Raw genomic sequence first — 21267 nt, forward strand, 5'->3', positions numbered from 1 at the left:
GATTCGGCAGCCTCACGTCAGAGATGTGCGCGCGTCGCTGCGCGCTACGTATTTTCCTGGGCGGGGACAGTAAAATGGCGCCAGAACTAGTGGCGGGCTGAGCACACTGGGTCATTCGAAGCTGGCCCTGCGGTCCCCGGGCCGACCCGGCCCCTCCCGGACATGGAGGACGTGGAGGCGCGCTTCGCTCACCTCCTGCAGCCCATCCGCGACCTCACCAAGAACTGGGAGGTGGATGTGGCGGCCCAGCTGGGCGAATATCTTGAGGAGGTGAGGGCGGCCCCCGGGGAGTGGCGCGGGGCGGGGGCTGCCGGGGGCCCCGCCGCCTCCCGGTGTGTATCCATCTGGCGCTCTGATCGCACTCATCCTCAGGCTCGTTTCTTTTTTCCCAGCCCCGTCTCTGCCCCTCGAAATCCTCCTTTATTAGATTAGCCTGGAGCTGTCCTTACAGCTCCTGTAAACTACCCGTTAGCGAGCCTTGAAATCGACTTAGTGAGTGGCGACCAGCATTTTCCTCTGATAGAGTAGAATACGATTTGTGTGCATGTGTGGGTGTGTGAGAGGTCTGGATCACGACGTAAGAGGGATCTCTTATGTTAGATTTTCAAACCAGTTTCAAGTGACTGCCATGTTCCATCTCGTCAGCATTTAACCTTTTTTCAGTGTTTGACAGCTGTGTCTAGACGTCTTTAAGGAGCTGTCCGCTCCATTTCTGCACTTCACTTTCACTCCTCAGCCCGCTTGGACTGCTCTTGTCTTGATCAATAATGATATCCCTCTTACCAAATCCAAGGGTCACCAGAAGTGTCATCTTATTCAACTCAGCAGCATTTGGTGGGTTGAGCACATCCTCTTTTTTGAAACAGGTTTTGGTGTTCTGATTTTCTTCCAATTTCGTTACCTACTTTTTCTCTCCTATCCAGTCTCAGTGTTGAGCTCCTCAGGGTGTGGCCTGAGCCATCTTTTCACACATTTCCCCTAAACCATTTCATTTATTTCCCTGATTTTAAGTATCACTTGTATGAGAACAACCCCTAGGTTTATTTATTTATTCCCCCCTCCCTCGATTTATATTTCCGTTCCAGGTCTTTTTTCTCAATCAGTTTTGTGTATCCAGCTGCTCATCTTGACATCCCGCTTAGATTTCACACAAGCAGCTCAGGTTTACTATATTATAAAGGGGAGCTCCTTGTTTTCCTGCTCGAATCCCAGCCTTCCTGATCTTGGCATATGGCACTACTGTTCAACCAAGGTGAAAGCTAAGAGCTAGTGAAACCCCACACTGCACACCAGTTCACCCGTGGATTCTATCATGCCACCAGAATTTCATTTCAATTCATCTATTTTCCATTTTCTCTGATCCAGGCCACAATCTGGCTCCCATTCACGCTAAAACCTTCCTTCCTGGCCTCCCTACTGTTGTTTTTGGCCCCATCCAATTCATGCTCCACCCAGCAGCAAGTGTGATGCTTAAAGATTAAAATCAGGCTGCAGCACTGCCCTGCCTGAAACCCCTCAGTGGCTTTCCATTGCTCCCAGAAGAAAATCCACATTTCCTTCTCTGAACCGGGTCCTGCCCACTGTCTTAGCCTTGTGGCAGGCTCTCCACCTGTTCTTTTTTTTTTTTTTCTTTTGGGTCCACCTGTTCTTTTGAACCTGTCTGTCGACAACACCCAAGTTCATTCTTCACTGAGAGTTTATATTTTCTGCACTCAGTGGCAAAAATTCTTTGCCTAGTTCTTTTTATGACTAATTCTTTCTCATTCTGTATCTCTCAGTTGAAATATCAGCTGATCACCAGGTCTAAAACAGGTCTCTATCATAGTACCTTCTGTATTTTAGAATGTTCATCGTAAGCTGTTCTCTAACTTGTTTATGGTCTGTTTACACCCTAGAATGTAAGTTCTGTGAGGGCAGGGACTATGTTCATGCTCTCTGCCCTTTGCTTAATACAATGCCTGACACGTAGTAGGTGCAGAATAACTGTTTGTGAAATGGACACTTGATCTGACAATTGACCTCTGCTTGGACGTGGAGTCTCCTGAGAACATGCAGAGAACTATGCTAAGTGGGGCTGCTGTGGATTCAGGCTTCCACACTGAGCAGGGTGCTTGTGGATGCCTGGGAAACCTGCTTGCTCGGTCAGCTCCCCTCCTGCTCCATGTGTCTGCTTTTCCAAACCTTCTCTGCCCCCTGAAGTTCTGATTTCTCTGCCTCTAGTTTTGTCTTTCTCCTTTCATTTCCACATAGCTACCAGAACATTCTTTCTTTCTTTTAAACACGTTTTATGTTGCTGTCCTCTTCACAAACTTCCTCTGTCTTTTCAGGAATTAGCAGAAGTGGTGGCATGGTGGCTCCTCTCAGACTCTCCCCCTTTGTTGTGCCACCATAGTACCTAATGTCTCGCCTTATTCCCCAGCACACCCTCTGCTTTGGACATGTTTGCACAGTGCTCATCTCCCTGAGTCGTTGAAACCTGTGTCTGCTAGCTGCCTCTGTGTGGGTGCCTGTGCTTTCCTAAAATGCCGTTCCCTTCATCTGTCTGGGAGCATCGATCTGTCTTCAGGCGTAGCTCCGTTGTCACCAGCTTGCTCATCATGCATTTGCTGAGCACCGGTGTCGGGCACTGAGCTGACGGCTGGAATCACCCTAACGTTGATCACAGTCTACTGGGGGAGGAGAGCCTCGGTGTGACAAGACCACCCTAGCGGTGGTGAGGCCCAAGGCCCGTCCTAGGGAGACTGCTGCAGAGGCCAGTCTGAGCGCGTTGGGGCTGGACGTTCCAGGCAGATGGAAAGCGAAGGCAAGGAGCTTGAAAACCATGTGGAGGCTTCAGAGTACTGTTCCCTGAGAGGAGCAGGGGAGGCGCCGGGCTGTGGGGAAGATCCTGAGTTAAGTATGGAGATAGAGTTTGGGGACTTTGGATGTCTTGGTGGACATACCTAGTGGGCAGCCATAAACACAGTTCTGCAGCTTAGGAGAGAGAGCTGGTCTAGATGGGTTTGGGGACTGTTGGCATATGGTTGGTGGACACAGATTTAAGGGGTGGTAGGAATTGGGGCTCATGAGGGGCTGTGGGGTTGGTGGTTGCAGAGGAAGGAGGAGGATGTACTTGGAAGTGTTTCCTGACTTTCCTGCTCAAAGGATTGCGACCCCAGCATTTTGTCTCTGTCTCCCCCACCCCTGAGGGTCCTCAGTCCTTCTCTCGGGGTGGGCGTCTTCCTGCTGGAGTCTGGCTGAGTTGGCCCCGACTAGGATGGGTGAGGTGTGAGCACCTGCGGAGAGGAGGTGGTGTGTAGTTCTGGCCGTTCGTGGATGATACACTCTAGGGGCCTCCCTCTTCCAAAACACTAGGTCTCAGAGGTTACAGGAAGTAGGGAAAATCACAAAGACCTGTCTTTTGCCTCTAAAAAAATGCACAACCGGTGAGCCCTAAGCAGAGTCAGAGCTGTCATTCTGAGGGGCTGCTTGTGGTGATGGGTACTTTGGGCCAGTGGCACTGGGAGAAGGTGGGGTGGCGGGTGGGCTGCCGGCGAGAAGGGTGCATAGACTTCCCACTGCCCTGCGTTGTGTCTTGCAGCTGGACCAGATCTGCATTTCTTTTGACGAAGGCAAAACCACAATGAACTTCATTGAGGCAGCACTGCTGATCCAGGGCTCCGCTTGTGTCTACAGTAAGAAGGTGGGCCCCTCCTGACTACTGGTCTTGGAGTTGTAGTGTCTCGTGAGACCGAGGTCTGCTGTCCTGCCGGGGCAGGTGGCAGGCTCACCAGCGCCTCCCACCTCCTCCGCCAATTCCTCGCCACCTTTTAACACCAAAGAACAAACTTGGATTTAATAATTGCAGGGTTGGGACTTCCCTGGCCGTCCTGCGGTTAGGACTCCACGCTTCCAGGGGGCATGGGTTTGATTCCTGGTTGGGGAACTAAGATCCCACATGCTGTGCAATGTGGCCAAAAAAAAGAAGAAGAAGAAGAAAAAGAAAGAAAAACATTTTATTGTAAAGAGAAGGAAAGAGATTGGTCAAATACTAAATCGGTGGCTCTCAACCCAGGCTACACTCCAGTTAATCACCAGTGCCTCGGCCTAACCCAGACTGATTAAATCAGGATCCCCAGGTGGTGGGGTGGAGGGGCAGGCAGGTCACAGGATTTTCTGAACTACCCTCTGACAACCAGAATTGAAAACCACGGAGCTGGGGTGGCCAGCCGGGGTGGGGGGAGGGGAAAGGGGAGCTGGGGGAGGAAAATGGATGAAACAGAGAACCAGAAGAAATAGGTAAGGAATGGGTCAGAAACATGGGCTGACGGGCTTGCCTTGAAAAAAAGAAAAGACAGCTCATCTCAGGAGACTGCAGGGAGAAATGCTGATGCAGAGAAGGTGGGCCCAACGGTTTGCAGAGTTCGCACCTAAGGCCCCAGTTTTCACAATGGAGCACGTAAGTCAGCTACTGAGAATCAGCTACTGGATTGGAAATTTGGAGAGTGAGGTTTGGCGAAAGTTCAAAATATTTGCTGAGGGGAATGCAAAATAAAAGATTAATTGAAAGCATTGGTAGTCTAATGAAGATTAAATGCTGGAAATTCTTCTCCAGCAGTAATAGTTGTCCCCTAGTGGAGGAGCGTGGAAAAGTGGACCACAGCACTGATCCCAAATTGGTGGTTTAGCGGGAGGGGGGAAAATAAAAAGTGCACAGGAGGTAAGAATTCAGAAGAAGTGTGTTGAGGAGCTCAGTAATGGGGTCCCAACCAGACAGAGGAGGGGGAGTAACCTACATGCAGGTTAACGGGCGCAGGGTACAGTGGACCTACCTCTGGGCACTGTAAGTTATTAAGATGGTCTGAGATTTCATTGGTTTTTGTCCTAGATGATCCAATTAAATTGGATTCTTTTGTCCTGCATTTGTCCTAAGAAGGAATATCTGCAACTGACTTTGAAAGCACAAAACCTAAGGTGAACCGATACACAAATACGTGGACGGGTAGATACGTGATAAAGCAGGTGTAGCAGAATGTTAGCACGAAGTCTGGAAGGTGTGAGGGGAGCATTGGCTGTAGTCAGCGCCGTCCAGCCGGACCTTCCGAGGTGATGGGAACGTTCTATGATCTGTGCTGTCCAAGACGTGCGGCTCCTGAGCCCTTGAAATGTGGCAGGCGTGACTGAGGCATCTTGCGTTGTATTAACTTTTACTTACATTTAAATTGATCGCGCCAGCTGTGGCTCATGGCTGCCGTGTTAGACGGCGCAGCACTGGATTTCTATATCCCTGGCGCAAGTCCTGGACCCGCCACTGACTGAGGTTACTTTGATTCTCTGAGTCTCAGTTTATCTCGTATACAGTGAGAATAGTGATGGTACCTAATTCCGACAGAGTAGATGAGATGAAGCATGAAGCACAGTCCTGTGTGTGTGACAAACACTTAAGAAAGTTAATGTTTATTATTCCCGGTGAGTGGGATCCATGCGATCGGGGCCACCACCTGTTTTGCTCACCACTGCCTTCTATCGGGTGCTGTCACCCCAGAGGAAATGGCCCAGGGGCAGCGCGTGTATGTACCCTCCTGGTGGGTGCTTTGTGGTATCTGGAAGATCCCAACCCTCACCCTAACAGTGGGGCCCCACGGGTTGTGGCTGGAGCTGTGACGGGCCGGCAGAGACCCCCAGGTGCTCCTGCAGGTTGGGCACTAATTGGAGCAGCAGGGACGTGGGCTGCAGGCAGGCTGGTTGGTGTGCCAGCAGTGAAGGCAGACAGGGCTGCATGGGGCACAGGCTGGGGTGCCACAGTGCGGAGGTGGCCACACCTGCCGCGGTGTGGTGTGAGGACGCAGAGCGGGGTGGGAGCTGCGGCTGTTAGGTAATTCTGGGGAAACATACTAGTTTGATTGGACAAGTATTTCTGGCAGCCACGTTGGCAGGAATTGTGCTGGGGGTTCTGGACAGGACATCTGGGCTTCTCTGTGTACTTGGACGACTAGCTGGAAAGGCTCTGGGGAGGGCCCCTCCCTTCTGCATCCTCACTGCCCGCTTCTGGTTGCCAGGTGGAATATCTCTACTCGCTGGTCTACCAGGCTCTTGATTTCATCTCTGGCAAGAAGTGAGTACTGGAGGTGGGGCCTGCATGCGGCTCCGGAGGCCCCGTGGCCTCCCGTGACGCCCTTGCACTGATTCTGTCTCAGGCGGGCCAAGCAGCTCTCCTGTGAGCGGGAAGACGGGCCCATTGGGGATGCCGGCTCCAGGGCCCCCCAGGAAGTGGAGTATGAGGTGAGGTTTCCTGGGTGCCTGGCATTGCCCCCTGTGCTCACCAGGCACCCTCCTGAGCTCTCCATTCCCCCGCAGTTCCTGTCGTTGGATGACCTCTCTGATTCCCGTGCTAACGTGGATCTGAGGAGTGACCAGGCCTCTAGTGTGAGTGCCCCTCTCCTGCGTTTAGCTGATGGGGGTGTTGGAAGGCGGTGTCATGCCATGTGGGTTCTCACGGTTCACCCACTCTTGGCCTCTGTTCAGGAGACCCTCATCGTCCCCCTCCTGCCCATGGCCCTGGTAGCCCCTGATGAGATGGAGAAGTATAATAACCCCCTGTACAGGTGCGGGCCTTAGCCTGGTGGGTGGAGGGTGGGGTGTCCTGGGGAAGGGTCACTGTAGCACCTGTGTTTGTGCCAGCACAGCTGTCGGGGGGAGGTCCTGGCCAGCCGGAAGGATTTTAGGATGAATACGTGCACCCCCCACCCCAGAGGAGCCTTCATGTTGGAGCCGGTGGGCATGTCCCCCACGGGGGCACTGCTGCCGAGGAACCAGAAGGGTGAGGGTGAGGGCTCGGATGCTGGTGGGAAGGAAGGGGCCTTTTGCAGGGGAAGCGGGGCTGACCCCGTTCAATCCCCCGTCTCTCCCAGAGGCCTCTGGGAGGGCTGAGGAGCAGCCAGTGGAAGTCTCTGTGCGCAGGAGTCCAGTCCCGCTGCTCAGCGCCTCCCAGGAGCCAGGTGAGGAGAGAGCTGCCGCGTGGAGCTGCAGGGTGGGGTGGGGGGACGGGGCCCTGCACTCCTCTGCCGCTGTGCAGCCTGTGGGGGGGTGAGGCATGGGGAGCAGGCCTCTGTGCTCAGGGCCCACCTTGGCCAGCCGTGCTGTCTTGGTCCAGTGACCACCCCCTGACCATTCTGGGGCTCTGAGGTTTGGGCCCACCCCCTCCTCTCTGGGCAGACAGAGGTGGCAGCATTTAAAGAGAAAAATTACTAAGAAATAAAATGAACCAACCAAAGCAGCAGTACGATGAGCGTGTAAAACGCCCTGCTGCATCCTCTGGTTCTAACAAACAAGCTGAGAGAGGAGTGGCCTCTCAGGCTCTCCTTGGGGTCGGCCCTCATCCCCGAGGGGCAGCCCCCCTTCTGCTGACTGGTCTTCAGGCTCCTTGGGGCTGGCTGGTTTCTTCCTTCCCTGCCCAGGCACCATTCCAGAAGGCCCAGTGCCCGGAGGTGGGGGTGAAGAAGAGGATACAGAGTGGGCAGCAGAGCCCCCCGAGGCCTCGGCCCCTGAGGTCCCGATGGAGCCGCAGGAGCCCAGGAGCCCAGAGCAGGTGGGACCCACAGTCCGGCCTGCAAAGCTCTAGCCCTCAGCCCTGGCGGGGACAGTCTCGCTTACACAGGGAAGGCAGTCCCCTGGTCTTTGCTCCCTCTCTGGTCCTTGCACACCAGGGCAGTGGGTGTGCCCCCCAGCCAGCCCTAGACCTGGCCCTGCACCCTGCCCGTTTGGGCAGCAGCTTTCATGTCTCTCCCCTCTCCGAGCAGAGCAGCTGCTGCTCTCAGGGCGGGGCGGCTGGTGTCCAAGAGTCCAAGGCCCACGGTGCTCAGGGTTACTACCCAGAATGGCAGCTGGTCTCCAGAGCTGACTCTCCCAAGGCCAGGCTGGCAGGAGTGGACAGGCCGGCCTCCCTCACCCCCGAGGGTCAGCTCTGTGCTCCAGCCTAGAGCTAAGAAATCTTTTTTTGTAAGAAAAAATCCTGACATATAGGAAAAAATATTAACATTTGTCAATTTTGGCTGGTAGATACTTGGATATCGTGTCGTTCTATTCTTTTTTCTGTTTTCTAAAGAAGAAACAGTGCCCCGTGACCACTAGTTTACTGATTTGTATGTTCTCCTAAAGTTTTTCCTAGAACTTCTGTTTTACTTTTTAGTCATTAAACTATTTGAACTTCCTGCCCCCAGAGAAGGTCCCTGCAGGGTTCTTGGTGTCTAGCCCTGGAGCAGGGCTGCTGGGGTGCCTGGAGCCTTGGGTGGAGGAGGAGAGGGGAACCCTCAACGTTTTTTTGCAGAGTGCGGCCCAGCCCAGGAGGTGTGCACTACGGGAGCGAAGGGAGGCCTTGGAGCCTGCGTCCCGGCTGAAGGTGAGGGCTGGTGGGGCCTGGACCCCCGGCAGGGAGGGTATGCTTGAGGCCCCTCTGCAGTGGCTGTCTTTCGAGCAATCTTCTTCCCCAGAATTGGACCTCTCTCCTGCAGCCCCAGGGCACCTCCCTCCCTATGTCTCTCAACTGGGGGGAGGGTGCACGTCCTCCACTCTCCTGTGTCTGCTTGTGCTCTGTGCTCAGGAGACCCCAGACCCCTGGCAGGGCCTGGACCCCTTCGACTCCCTGGACGCTAAGCCCTTCAGGAAAGGTAACTGGGGGAGGGGCACTGCCCCTGGGCATCCGGGGCTGGGCTCACCTGGCTTGAGTGGAGGCTGGGGCTCCAGGGCCCGTGGGCACGGTGATCTGCCCTGGGCCACGGTTGTGCTCCGAGATCGTCTGTTTGCCCCCAGGTAGGCCCTACTCTGTGCCCCCCAGTGTGGAGGAGGCTCCAGGACAGAAGCGTAAGAGGAAGGGTACCGTCAAGCTGCAGGACTTCCACCAGTGGTACCTGGCTGCCTGTGCGTGGGCCGGGGGGTGGGCCAGGGCCAGAGGGCCCGGGTGTGGCTGCGGGACTGGGCTTGGCGCCTGCTGACCCAGTCCTCTTGCAGATGCTGACCACGCTGACAGCAGGAGGCCCCGGCGAAAGGGCCCTTCCTTTGCAGGTGCGGCCGGGGCCTGGTGGGCTCTTCTGAGGGTTGATGGCAGCACGCTCTGCCACCTCCCCTCAGCCTGGGGACACCTAGGGCCCGGGGTGGATTCGGGTGGGCCTGGGCAGGATGAGGGAGCCCTTCTCACAAGGCTTTCGTGTGCAGACATGGAGGTCCTGTACTGGAGACACGTGAAGGAGCAGCTGGAGACCCTCCGGAAGCTGCAGAGGAGGGAGGCAAGTACCGGCCACCGCCTGGACCCCGCTTGGCCCTTGGTGGGAGACGGCAGTGGCCCTCAGATGCTCTCTTTGCGCAGGCGGCTGAGCGGTGGCTGCCGAGGGCTCAGGAGGAACCGTGGCCCGCGGAGGAGGACCGGCTGGAGGACTCCCTGGAGGACCTGGGAGCGGCAGGTGGGTGCCTACGGGGGCCAGGCTGGGTCGGGGCTCAGCGCCGGCTGTGGGCTAACCTGCCTTCTGCTCGGGTCCTCCCCTCCCAGCAGGTGACTTTCTAGAGCCCGAGGAGTACGCAGAGCCTGAGGGGGCCGAGCCTGGGGAAGACGCAGACCTGGGTAGGTCTGGGAGTGGGCTGCTGGCCAGGGGACCCTGAGGGGAGGAAAGAGAAGGTGAGGCTCACGGCCGCAGCACCTCATGGCTGCCCTTTTCCAGAAGCGGAAGCCATGCCGGCCTCCCTAAGCTACGAGGAGCTGGTCCGAAGGAACGTGGTAGGCCCAGGTCAGAGTGGGTGGGGGAGCCGGGCGGTGGGCCCTGCACAGAGGTGATAGCCCCTGCTCCTCCCCCAGGAGCTCTTCATCGCCACCTCGCAGAAGTTCGTCCAGGAGACAGAGCTGAGCCAGCGCATCAGGGACTGGGAGGACGTCATCCAGCCCCTGCTCCAGGAGCAGGTGAGGTGGGCTGGGCCAGGGCCTCTGGTGGAGAGCTGGAGCGTCCCGCTGCCTGCCTTGGGCCAGCCCCAGGACCTGCCCCTCCCCTTTGCAGGAGCAGCATGTGCCCTTTGACATCCACACTTACGGGGATCAGGTAGTCTCAAGGTTCAGCCAGCTCAACCAGTGGTGTCCCTTTGCGGAGTTGGTGGCTGGCCAGCCTGCCTTTGAGGTGTGTCGTTCCATGCTGGCCTCCCTGCAGCTGGTGAGTGGCCTGGGAGCCTGGGAGGGAAGCGGTCTCTGGTCTCTGCTGACGATCTGTCTCTACAGGCTAATGACTACACAGTGGAGATCACCCAGCAGCCGGGGCTGGAGGCGGCGGTGGATACCATGTCCCTGAGACTGCTCACGTACCAGCGGGCCCACAAGCGCTTCCAGACCTACGCTGCCCCCTCCATGGTCCAGCCCTGAGTGGGGAGCACTGAGACTGGGGTTGGGCCCTGGAGCCCTGTCCCCAGCAGGTGCTGGGCATGCATCTGCTCACTCCACTTTGCTTCCTGGCTCGCCCAGCCCAATAAAGTGTTGCCACCCCGCCAATCCCTTTAAAAAACCTTTACAAAACTGTTCCGTGTGGAGGAAAGGGCTGTCCATCCTCTGCACCCCAGGAAGCTACCACGTCTCCAGCCCCTTTCCTGCCGTGGCCTCCAGGGGCTGCTGGTATAGATCTCAGGCACACACAGCTCCACCACATCCTTTTAATGACCCAGCTCAGTGCAGGACGCTGCGGAAGGCAGCCATGTGGCGCCGCACACTGTCTGCGACCTGCTCGGCCGACCTGGCCCTGCCGTAGTAGTCTGTGAAGAGGCCGTCAGGGCTGAGCAGGTAGATGGCGATGGAATGGTCCACGATGTAATCCTGGTCCTCGTCCTTGGGGCCAGCGCTGTAGTACACGCGGTAGCTGCGGCTCACCTGGGCAACCTGCTCAGCAGAGCCGGTCAGGCCCAGCAGCCTGGGGTGGAAGTCCTGCACATAGTGGGCCATGGCCGCCACGTCATCCCGCTCGGGGTCCACCGTAATGAAGATGGGCTGCACGGGGGGCAGGCCAGGCTCCGCCTCCAGCTGCCGCACCACCTGCACCAGCTTCTCCAGTTCCTCGGGGCAGATGTCAGGGCAGTGAGTGAAGCCGAAGTACATCAGCACCCACTGGCCCCGGAAGTCAGCTTTGCAGCGAGCCTGGCCCCGGTGATCCAGCAGGCTGAAGTCACCCTGGCCCACGGCAGCTTGGCGCAGGGCCTCTGTCCGTCGTTGCTGCTGCCACCGCTCCTTCTCGGCTCTCATGGCCAGCCAGACCCCACCCAGCCCAGCCCCAATCAAGGCTGTGATCAGCAACCTAGTTCGTAGCCCAGGGCCCTGGGGCTGGTCCTGCCTTCCCGTCTCTGCAGGGCCCCGCCTTGATAGGAGCCGGTACCTCACATGCTGGGCCTCTCCTCCTGGGGTCCTAGGGAGAGCTGGAGGCTTGAGCTGAAAGAGCCTGTGCCAAGCCTTGGGTGCCTGAGCCAGCAACAGCATGGCCTAACGCTCCTGGAAAAGAGCAAGGGTGTCAGGAGCCAGAAGGTGCCTCGGCCTCCCGGGTCATACCCCATCCTGGAGATGCTGCCATCTGAGGGACCAGCCCTACACAGGCTCTGCTAGCAGCAGCTGCTCACCTGGCGTCAGAACTGCTTCACCTCTGAAACCTCAAACTCCAGCTTAGGTGTCATCAAGCGTCCACCCCTGTCCGTCCTGTCCTTTAGCCTGAGAGCCTCAGTCTATCGCATCCCACCCGGACCCTGCCCCCCGTCGTGTGCCTGCAGCTCTAACCAGCCCAGCCCTCGCCTGCACCTGAGCGTCTGAGCTGACCAAGAGAATTCCAAGCGCATGCCTCGCCCGGATTCCTGAGCATATTTATCTGTTTGCAATAAACTCCCATTTCTTGAAAAGAGGTAGGTGAGTCTCTGGCTTCAACCCCCGCCCCCCAAGACTGACTCCTCCGGCCCTTTTGCAGCCTCTCCCCTCTGAGGCCGCTTCAATCGTGGTGCTTTGGCCTCCAGCCCCGCGGAAATCCTGTGCCACCCGCACCGCATCCTGCAGCGCCTTCCCGCCCCCCTCCCCACGAGCCCCTCGCACGTAGAACCTTCCGGCCGGCAGTCACCCTGTAAGAGAAACAAGGTTTCCACTTGCCTCGAGCCCACTCTCTTCACAGCCGGGTACCCGACAGCAGCTCTGAGCTCGTGGCCCACGCCCTGCTGTTGCTTCGGTGACCTCTGCGCCTTTCTCAGGGCCCTATGGAGGTTTGCTAGGCGGAGGTCTTAGGACCCCGCCCCCCCCCCACGCCTCACCTGTTCAGCTGCTGCTGGGAGGACCCTCTAGAAGACTCCTAAACGTCCGGCCTCCGCCCCGTCCGACGATTCCTGGGCTGAAAGACCTTGGATACGCCCCTCAGCCTGCTGACATCAGCTTCCTCCTTTACAAAATGTGTTCTAAGCGGTGCACAAGATGGACCTGCAAACGGAGGCAGCCTGCGAACGTTTCCAGGGCCCCTCTCCGGGAGGCCCTTTTCCTCCAGGAGCCCCGTTCAGGGCGCCCTCTCGGAACGCGCCTCGCGGGCCAGTTTTCCAAGACCCCGGCGCGCCGGGGTCGGTGCCAGGAGTCCGGGGACGCGACCTGGCAAGCTGCGGAGACCATCCGCCTCGCACCACGCCAGCGCGCATGCGTCAACGGCGCCCCGCTCGCGCACACTGACATGGAGCTGGCCGGCGCTGGGCCGTGCGCGTGCGCCGAAGGTGGCGGGTCAGCCAGAGGTCACGTGTCAGAGGCGGGGCTTCCCTGCGCCCCGCCCCCCGCGGCGGCGGCTCCTTGTTCGGCGCTGTAGCTAGTCGCTGGCTCTGCCCGCCCTCTCGCTTACGGCCCCGGCGCACCAGGTATCTGCACGGCTGCGCGCCTCTCGGGCTTCGTTGCTGCGTGTCGGCCTGCCCGCGCGGTGGGGCGGGGAGTGAGGAGCCGGGCTCAGGAGGGGAGGGCGTCTCTGGGCGTAGGGCTGAGCCAGAGCGGGTGCCCCTTTTCCTGTCCCCTCACCGAGCCTGGTGATGGGTGACCGGGTCCGCCGGCCCGGTGGCCCCAGGCCGTCCAAGCACAGCAGCGCTTCCTCCACTCCAAAGCGTGGCCTACGGCGGGGTTGTTCCTGGCGGTCAGAGCGGCTGCCCCATGCCAAACTGCGGAGACACGGTTCAGCGTGGACCCACCCCGCGTCTCGCGTGCAGTCAAACTCCAGCCCCTGATGCACCCTTGGTTGCCAGTTCCCCTGGAGTGAGGGGACGGGGGAGACGTGAAGCGGCAGTGTGCCTGATTTCAGCGGTGGAGGTCAGGAAGTCCTTGTATTCGGCCTGGGCGGGAGGGCCGTGAGGGTTTCCCCAGACCCGAGGCCAGGTCAGCCTTGCTTGGATAAGGTCACTGGGTGGGAGTTGAAGAAGTGGGGCGGGGACTGCCAGCGGTGAGGCCGGTCCCAGCAGAGGCAGGGTGAGACAGGGCTGCTGAGGTACTTGAGGACCAAGGCTGCGGGAGTTATGAACGGGAGGTTGGGGCCACATAAGGAGATCCACGCCAACAGACATGCCACAGCCACATGGGGACCCCTATGGAGAGGCCACACAGGCTCCAGGCGCTCCGGGGCCTGTCCTGGCTGGGGAGGACTGCGGCCTCTCTCAACCTCCTGCCTACGATCAGAGCAGACAGGCTGTCCTCTGCCTTCTTACTGAGGATGAAGGCTGTGTGGGGGAGGCTAAGGTGATGGAGATCCTGCAGCTTCCTGTGAGATGCGGGGGATGCTGACTCTCGGGTCAGTCATGAGAGGTCAGGGACCCTGAGCATGGAAGGTCAAGTTCTCTATGTGATGGGATGACAGGTGCATCAGTCAGGTCACCTTCTTGAGTGGGTGGTCAGGCATCCTGTGATGTGGGACACTCACCCTGGGTTTGGGTCAGATCACCTGTGGTTGTGTGTGTTCATAGGTCAGGGGTCTTTCACATGCAGGAGGTGGACCCCAGAGTCTGGGGTCAGGTCACACGTGATGAGTGGCAGGCTGTCGACAGTGGCTGTCACATCTCTTGCTTCATGCAGGATTCCGTCTGCAAGAACAAGCTTCCTGCTCTGACCCACAATACAGCGGCCCACTTGCCCTGGCAGCCCTTGCATCTGGCCAACCTCCCCTGCATCAGGACTCCCAGTGACCCTCAGTGGCCTCTGATCAGTGATCGCATCACTGACCCTGACCAAGGACTCATCAGCAACCTTGACAAATGTCCAAAATAATGACCAGTGACGTGAACAATTCTGGTAAGTCCTCACTAATGACCCATCAAAGATATGGATCAATGTCCTATGGCCCATTAATGATTGATCAGAGGCCCATCAGTTGTTTTGACCAAGTCCCTATTAATGACTCCAATCAAATTTCCGTTGATGATCTTGACCAAAGTCCAATGACCCATGAATAACTGATCAGTATCCTCCCTAGTGACCCTTCAGAGATTCTGGCCAATGTTTCTACCAAACCCAGATCAGTGACCAATCAGTGGCCCACCTATACATGCTCTGGGCTCTGGGTGACAGTGAATCCATGAATAGACTCCAGTTTACCCCAAGTGCCCTCCCACGTGCCCCAGACCACGTCTTCTGACTATTGGTACATGCTAGGCAAGGATGCTGTTCACCTGCACAGTCACCTCCCCACCCCCACATTTCTCCTCACCTTCTTTGGTTAGGACTCATCTGGAGTTAAGTATTTACTGAGCAGTGTAGTGGGTGTCCAGCTGGAGAGGGAATGGAAAATAAATTGTCCTCTTTTGGGATGGGGGGTGTCAGTGGGGGGATGAGGCTGGTACCTATTGCTGGGGGTACAAGTCTGGGGGATGGAGGGAGAGCAGCTCTTCCCTTGGGAACCGAAGGGGAAGGGGCAGCTGGATGATTTGGTCCTGTTATTGGGGGCTGATGGGAAGGGAGATCCAAGTTCTGTCCTGGGGCTGAGAAGCCTGGGCCTTTGGGGGCTCTGTCTGGGTCAGGCGTGAGGTTAGGAGCTGCCTGTGGCTGCTGGCCTTTTTGAGGTCAGAGGTTCTGGTCTGGAGAGGAGGTGTCTTCTAACCTTGCAGCCACAGGCAGCCAGGGCAGGTGCCAGGACTCTGCCTCAGGGCATGTTTGTCCCCAAGGTATTGGCACCAGGCTTCCGGCCACTCCAGCTGCTGCCCAGACTTGGCCAGGGCCGCGGTCTCCTCCAGATTCATGCTTCGCCAGATGGCCAAGAGCATGGCCCCTCGGCATGGGTAAGGTGGTGTAGACAGCACAAAGGGGGCGTTCCCACAGCAATGGGTTATCCTCAGTGTCAGTGACAGTGGTGGGGCGCTGTGGCGTCCCTGGGGGCAGGCGGTCTCTGGGCCTGACCTCTGGGTCGGGGTCAGGGGCAGCCAGACGTCCCCACGCACGGATGTGTGCGCCCTGCGCGTCCGGTCCAGCACAGCGCGCACGAAGCCTCTGAGGTACCCTTGCTTCAGGCTGATCAGCCCCGGCAGCTGCTTGGGCTCTGGTTCCCGCCCCGGGAGAGATCAGCAGGTGCGACAGGGGTAGGTGGGGCCGCCACCACTCCGGGCTGCGACACACATCTGGAACCTGTCGCCGTCCTGTGTCCGTGTCACTGAGGCGAAGCGCCCTTGTCCCGAACCCATTCTCGTTTCTCTCCCGTGTCCGCCCCTCAGTCCCGTGTCTGTGTCGCCCGTGTGCATGTCTCCGTGTCTGGCTCTCACGTCTCGGTCTCACAACTTGATCCGGGGCCGTACCTGTCCTGCACAGCGGCGCTCGCCGGTCCTCTTCGGATCCCAGCCGGTTTCCGTTCCGTCTTGCGGGAGGCCACAGGGTGGGAACAGTGGGACTGCGCGCCTGGCCGGAGCCGCGGAGGGGCGGGGCCTCCCGACAGGCAGGGTTTTAGGCCAATCGCCGCCTCGGAGGGGCAGGACGACCCGGCTCACTTCTGTCCTGGCCAATCACGAGGGCCTGCGGGAGCTTGAGAAGTCCGGGACTTCGCGGGCCCGCCCACCTGTCCGTTTTGCCCGCCTGCCTCGCCGCAAGCACAGAGAGGCCGACAGGCTGCTGGATCCAAAGATTTTAAGAAACATTCGTGGGGCCGCGCCCGGCCGGCTGGTCAGTCATCCACGTCGATCACCATCGAGGCCAGGTAGTCCGAGTGCCGGATCCCGAAGCTCCAGCCGCGGGGCTTCCGGTGCTGCGGACCCAGGAGACGTCGCTGGCCTGGCGCTGCCAGCCGGCCCAGGGCTCCCGGGTCCCAACCTCGCACCTCAGACCCTCGATCCAGACCCGGACCCCTTTACCCCGCCTCTGACCCTTGACTCTGAACTGCAGAGCACCTGGTCCACGTTGTAGGCTGCGGGCCCAGGATTCAGGCTGTTGCCTTGGGGGAGCGAAGTCCGCGCCAGCATCGAGAACTGGGGGGCCCGGGGCTTGTAGATCCCAGGGCTCACCACATGGTAGGCGCAGGGCCCGGGGGTCTGCGGGAGGGCGGGAGGGGCGCTGTGTCCGGCTTCCAGGACCGTCGACCGCTGACCCCTCGCCGCGCGGTGCGGGCAGCCCCTTCCCCACCTTACTGAGGTCCTCGCAGACGCTGCCCACCGCGCTGCGGCCGTAGATGGAGTAAATCGGCGCCGAGACTTTACCGACGACGCGCGGGCCCAGGAGCGAGGGCACAGTGTAGGTCCCGGGGCCTGGGGGAGCCAGCGAGGGTGGGTCTTTGAGGACCGGCCGGTCTGCCCGCCGCAGCCAGTGCAGGGTGGGCCTTCCTGGGCTCACCTGGGGTCTGCGACTCTGCGCGGAGGCCCCAGTTTCGGGGAGCGATGGTGTGCCGAGGCGCGCTGGGGTACGCCGCCTTCTCCGCTCGCTCCGGGAAGTACCTGCCTGCGGGGCGGACTGGGGTGTGGGCCGGAACTGCACTGGGGGCCTGGTGGGTGCCCGGGCTGGAGTCCAGGGATTAGGGGGAATTCGAACCACGATTTGTCAAAGCCTGGTGAGGCTTGGAGCTCTTTTGAGATCCGGAGATGGGGGGACCGAATTTGGAGTGTTAGGGTGCCCGAGGGGGACTCGGGCTCAGTGGGGGTGTTCCCGAGTGGGCGTCCCTGGAGGCGGCTCGGCGTTGGGGAGGCCGGGGTCCCAGGGTCCTGACCCGGTCCGGGAGTGAGGAAGGGCGCTGCGTGGCGCGGGCGGCCGAAGATGGAGTAGGCGGGAGCGCCGTCGCGGCCGCGCACTGTCATGCGAGCGGGCACCAGGTGACCTGGCCCTGGGCCGCACGAAGTCTGCTGCGTGGGGAGGCGTGCGCCGAAGGTGAAGGCGGGGGCGCGGGGCCGCGACGGGTCGTGCAGGATGTAACCTGCGGGGCGCCCCAGCATCACCAGGGTTAGGGTTAGCCCCTGTGTGCCCCCCTCCCCCGGCCCACCGCTGGTACCAGTGCTGGCTGGCAGCTTGTACTTGGGCCCCGGGCCGCTGTAGAGCGCTGCGATGGGGCCGCGGGGCCGGTGCGGCCGCCACGGGCCGACCCAGACTTCCGAGCCCATGGTACGGTGGGAGCGCTTGCTGCCGGCAACACCTGCGGACACAAGGTGGCGGCCCCGGCCCCCCCACCCTGACTCGCGAGGCCGCACTCCCTATCCCCTCCAGACAGGCCGGACTCCGGGGCGGGGCCCGCGCCTATCCCAAGTACCAGGGAAACAAACGGTAGCTTTCCCAGCTCCAGAGAGGCGCGGGTCAGGGACAGAGCTTCGAGGCCGTCTCTTGTCCCCCACCCCCAAAATGAGTTCAGTGGAGGTGTGTGTGCGCGCTCCAAGTTTGGACTCAACACTGCGGGAGAGGAATTCCCCGGGGTTCTGGAGAACTGGGATATTTTAGGGATATTTGGGGGAGGATACCGGGGCGAGGGAGCGGCGTGGGGGACCTGGTGCCGGAGGGGGGCCCCCGAAGTTGATGCACTGACCTGCTCCTGTGTCTCCTGGCTGGGAAGGTAGGGTTGGGTGTCTGGATTTCTGCCCCTGCCCGGCCCAGCTCCCAGACCCCATTGTGTCTAGGTCGCGCCTCCAGGCAACCAGACTGACCGTCCCACCTGGCTCCGCCCCTCCCCGCTCCCTGCCTCTCCTCCTTGGAGTCCATGGCAATGGCAGGCGTCCTGCAGGCTGTGCCACAGACCAGAACTCTGTCCTCACCCTTCCCCAGGCTTCAATACACCCATTCCAGAAATGGACAGATATGCAGACAAAAAACAAGTGCGAGAATAAAGAAATCAAGCTTAATTTAATTGTTATGTGTAGGGGAGAGAACTTTGCATCTATTTAAACCCATGGAATATTTGCAGAAAATAATCATGTACTGGGCCACAAGAACGTCCATACAATTAGCAGATGTAAACTATTATATATAGGATGGATAAACAACAAGGTTCTACCGTATAGCACAGGGAACTACATTCAATATCCTGTGATAAACCATAATGGAAAAGAATATGAAAAAAAAGTGTGTGTGTGTGTATAACTGAGTCACTGCTGCACAGCAGAGATTGACACAACATTGCAACTCAACTCTACTTCAATTTTAGAAAGACGCCCATACGAGTTGAATAAAGAGATATAATAGGACACATGATTGATCACAATTCAAAGTAATTCTTAGCAAACAGTAAAATGTGGGTTTTTTTGAATTTTATTTTTTTAATGCAGCAGGTTCTTATTAGTCATCCATTTTATACATCAGTGTATACATGTTAATCCCAATCTCCCGATTCATCCCACCGCCACCCCACCCCACCGCTGCTTTCCCCCCTTGGTGTCCATACGTTTGTTCTCTACATCCGTGTCTCTATTTCTGCCCTGCAAACCGGTTCCTCTGTACCATTTTTCTAGGTTCCACTTATATGCATTAATATACGATATTTGTTTTTCTCTTTCTGGCTTATTTCACTCTGTATGACAGACTCTAGGTCCATCCACATCTCTAAAAATGACCTAGTTTTGTTCCTTTTTATGGGTGAGTAATATTCCATTGTAAATATGTACCACATCTTTATCCATTCGTCTGTCGATGAGCATTTAGGTTGCTTCCATGACCTGGCTGTTGTAAATAGTGCTGCAGTGAACATTGGGGTGCATGTGTCTTTTTGAATTATGGTTTTCTCAGGGTATATGCCCAGTAGTGGGATTGCTGGATCATATGGTAATTCTATTTTTAGTTTTTTAAGGAACCTCCATACTGTTCTCCATAGTGGCTGTATCAATTTACATTCCCACCAACAGTGCAAGAGGGCTCCCTTTTCTCCACACCCTCTCCAGCATTTGTAGTTTGTAGATTTTCTGATGATGCCCGTTCTAACTGATGTGAGTTGATACCTCATTGTAGTTTTGATTTGCATTTCTCTAATAATTAGTGATGTTGAGCAGCTTTTCATGTGCTTCTTGGCCATCTGTATGTCTTCTTTGGAGAAATGTCTATTTAGGTCTTCTGCCCATTTTTGGATTGGGTTGTTTGTTTTTTTAATATTGAGCTGCACAAGCTGTTCATATATTTTGGAGATTAATCCTTTGTCCGTTGATTCGTTTGCAAATATTTTCTCCCATTCTGAGGGCTGTCTTTTCGTCTTGTTTATGGTTGCCTTTGCTGTGCAAACGCTTTTAAGTTTCATTAGGTACGATTTGTTTATTTTTGTTTTTATTTCCATTACTCTAGGAGGTGTATCAAAAAAGATCTTGCTGTGATTTATTTCAAAGGGTGCTCTTCCTATATTTTCCTCTTGGATTTTTATAGTGTCCAGTCTTACATTTAGGTCTCTAATCCATTTTGAATTTATTTTGTGTATGGTGTTAGGGAGTGTTCCAATTTCATTCTTTTACATATAGCTTTCCAGTTTTCCCAGCACCACTTATTGAAGAGACTGTCTTTTCTCCATTGTACATCTTTGCCTCCTTTGTCATAGATTAGGTGACCATAAGTGCGTGGGTTTATCGCTGGGCTTTCTATCTTGTTTCATTGATCTATATTTCTGTTTTTGTGCCAGTGCCATACTGTTTTGATTACTGTAGCTTTGTAGTATTGTCTGAAGTCAGGGAATCTCATTCTTCCAGCTCCGCTTTTTTCCCTCAAGACTGCTTTGGCTGTTTGGGGTCTTTTGTGTCTCCATACAAATTTTAAGATTTTTGGTTCTAGTTCTGTAAAAAATACCATTGGTAATTTAATAGGGATTGCATTGAATCTGTAGATTGCTTTGTGTAGTATAGTCATTTTCACAATATTGATTCTTCCAATCCAAGAACATGATATATCTCTCCATCTGTTGGTATCATCTTTGATTTCTTTCATCAGTGTCTTATAGTTTTCTGCATACAGGTCTTTTGTCTCCCTAGGTAGGTTTATTCCTAGGTATTTTATTCTTTTTGTTGCAATGGTAAATAGGAGTGTTTCCTTAATTTCTCTTTCAGATTTTTCGTCATTAGTATATAGGAATGCAAGAGATTTCTGTGCATTAATTTTGTATCCTGCAACTTTACCAAATTCATTGATTAGCTCTAGTAGTTTTCTGGTGGCATCTTTAGGATTCTCTATGTATAGTATCATGTCATCTGCAAACAGTGACAGGTTTTTTTTTTTTCCAATTTGTATTCCTTTTATTTCCTTTTCTTCTCTGACTGCCGTGGCTAGGACTTCCAAGACTATGTTGAATAATAGTGGTGAGAATGGACATCCTTGTCTTGTTCCTGATCTTAGAGGAAATGCTTTCAGTTTTTCACCATTGAGAATGATGTTTGCTGTGGGTTTGTTGTATATGGCCTTTATTATGTTGAGGTAGGTTCCCTCTATGCCTACTTTCTGGGGAGTTTTTATCATAAATGGGTGCTGAATTTTGTCAAAAGCTTTTTCTGCATCTATTGAGATGATCATATGGTTTTTATTCTTCAGGTTGTTAATATGGTGTATCACGTTGATTGAGTGCATATATCGAAGAATCCTTGCATCCCTGGGATAAATCCCACTTGATCATGGTGTATGATCCTTTTAATGTGCTGTTGGATTCTGTTTGCTAGTATTTTGTTGAGGAGTTTTGCATCTATATTCATCAGTAATGTTGGTCTGTAATTTTCTTTTTTTGTAGTGTCTTTGTCTGGTTTTGGTGTCAGGGTGATGTTGGCCTCATAGAATGAGTTTTGGAGTGTTCCTTCCTCTGAAAATTTTTGGAAGAGTTTGAGAAGGATGGGTGTTATCTCTTCTCTAAATGTTTGATAGAATTCACCTGT

General features: G+C 56.1%; 4 protein-coding genes across 5 annotated transcripts; 1 reads left to right on the forward strand and 3 right to left on the reverse strand.

Moving 5' to 3' along the window:
• Positions 1-74: 74 nt before the first annotated feature.
• On the forward strand, positions 75-10375 carry NCAPH2 (non-SMC condensin II complex subunit H2; the record flags this gene model as incomplete). Of its 2 annotated transcripts, none has more annotated exons than XM_082666426.1 (20): positions 75-270; positions 3581-3682; positions 6039-6094; positions 6177-6261; positions 6337-6405; positions 6505-6584; positions 6666-6799; positions 6891-6977; positions 7437-7567; positions 8306-8377; positions 8579-8645; positions 8788-8895; positions 8986-9039; positions 9190-9260; positions 9341-9434; positions 9521-9592; positions 9690-9745; positions 9824-9925; positions 10020-10169; positions 10235-10375. In XM_082666426.1, the coding sequence occupies exons 1-20, from the start codon at positions 163-165 to the stop codon at positions 10373-10375; spliced, it is 1839 nt and encodes a 612-aa protein (XP_082522552.1). In that variant the 5' UTR covers positions 75-162. The 2 variants fall into 2 exon arrangements, with proteins under 2 accessions (XP_082522552.1, XP_082522551.1); XM_082666425.1 differs by having other exon boundaries at positions 9524-9592.
• A 297-nt stretch (positions 10376-10672) lies between these two features.
• Positions 10673-12637, reverse strand: SCO2 (synthesis of cytochrome C oxidase 2; the record flags this gene model as incomplete). Its single annotated transcript, XM_082665059.1, has 2 exons — positions 12283-12637; positions 10673-11485 (listed from the first exon to the last, which is right to left on the reverse strand). The coding sequence occupies exon 2, from the start codon at positions 11471-11473 to the stop codon at positions 10673-10675; it is 801 nt and encodes a 266-aa protein (XP_082521185.1). The 5' UTR covers positions 11474-11485; positions 12283-12637.
• Positions 12519-15961, reverse strand: TYMP (thymidine phosphorylase; the record flags this gene model as incomplete). Its single annotated transcript, XM_082666206.1, is given in 6 exon segments — positions 12519-12702; positions 12849-12912; positions 13019-13093; positions 13096-13155; positions 14005-14286; positions 15081-15961. Coding segments are annotated over 6 exon segments (828 nt in total). The 5' UTR covers positions 15244-15961.
• A 169-nt stretch (positions 15962-16130) lies between these two features.
• Positions 16131-18602, reverse strand: CIMAP1B (ciliary microtubule associated protein 1B; the record flags this gene model as incomplete). The annotated part of the gene is made up of 6 exons (XM_082666515.1): positions 17442-18602; positions 17163-17366; positions 16793-16897; positions 16586-16707; positions 16354-16494; positions 16131-16211 (listed from the first exon to the last, which is right to left on the reverse strand). The coding sequence occupies exons 1-6, from the start codon at positions 17548-17550 to the stop codon at positions 16131-16133; spliced, it is 762 nt and encodes a 253-aa protein (XP_082522641.1). The 5' UTR covers positions 17551-18602.
• Positions 18603-21267: the final 2665 nt, after the last annotated feature.

Source organism: Grampus griseus, assembly GCF_964374135.1.
Source record: "Grampus griseus genome assembly, chromosome: 11".
NCBI lineage: Eukaryota > Metazoa > Chordata > Mammalia > Artiodactyla > Delphinidae > Grampus > Grampus griseus.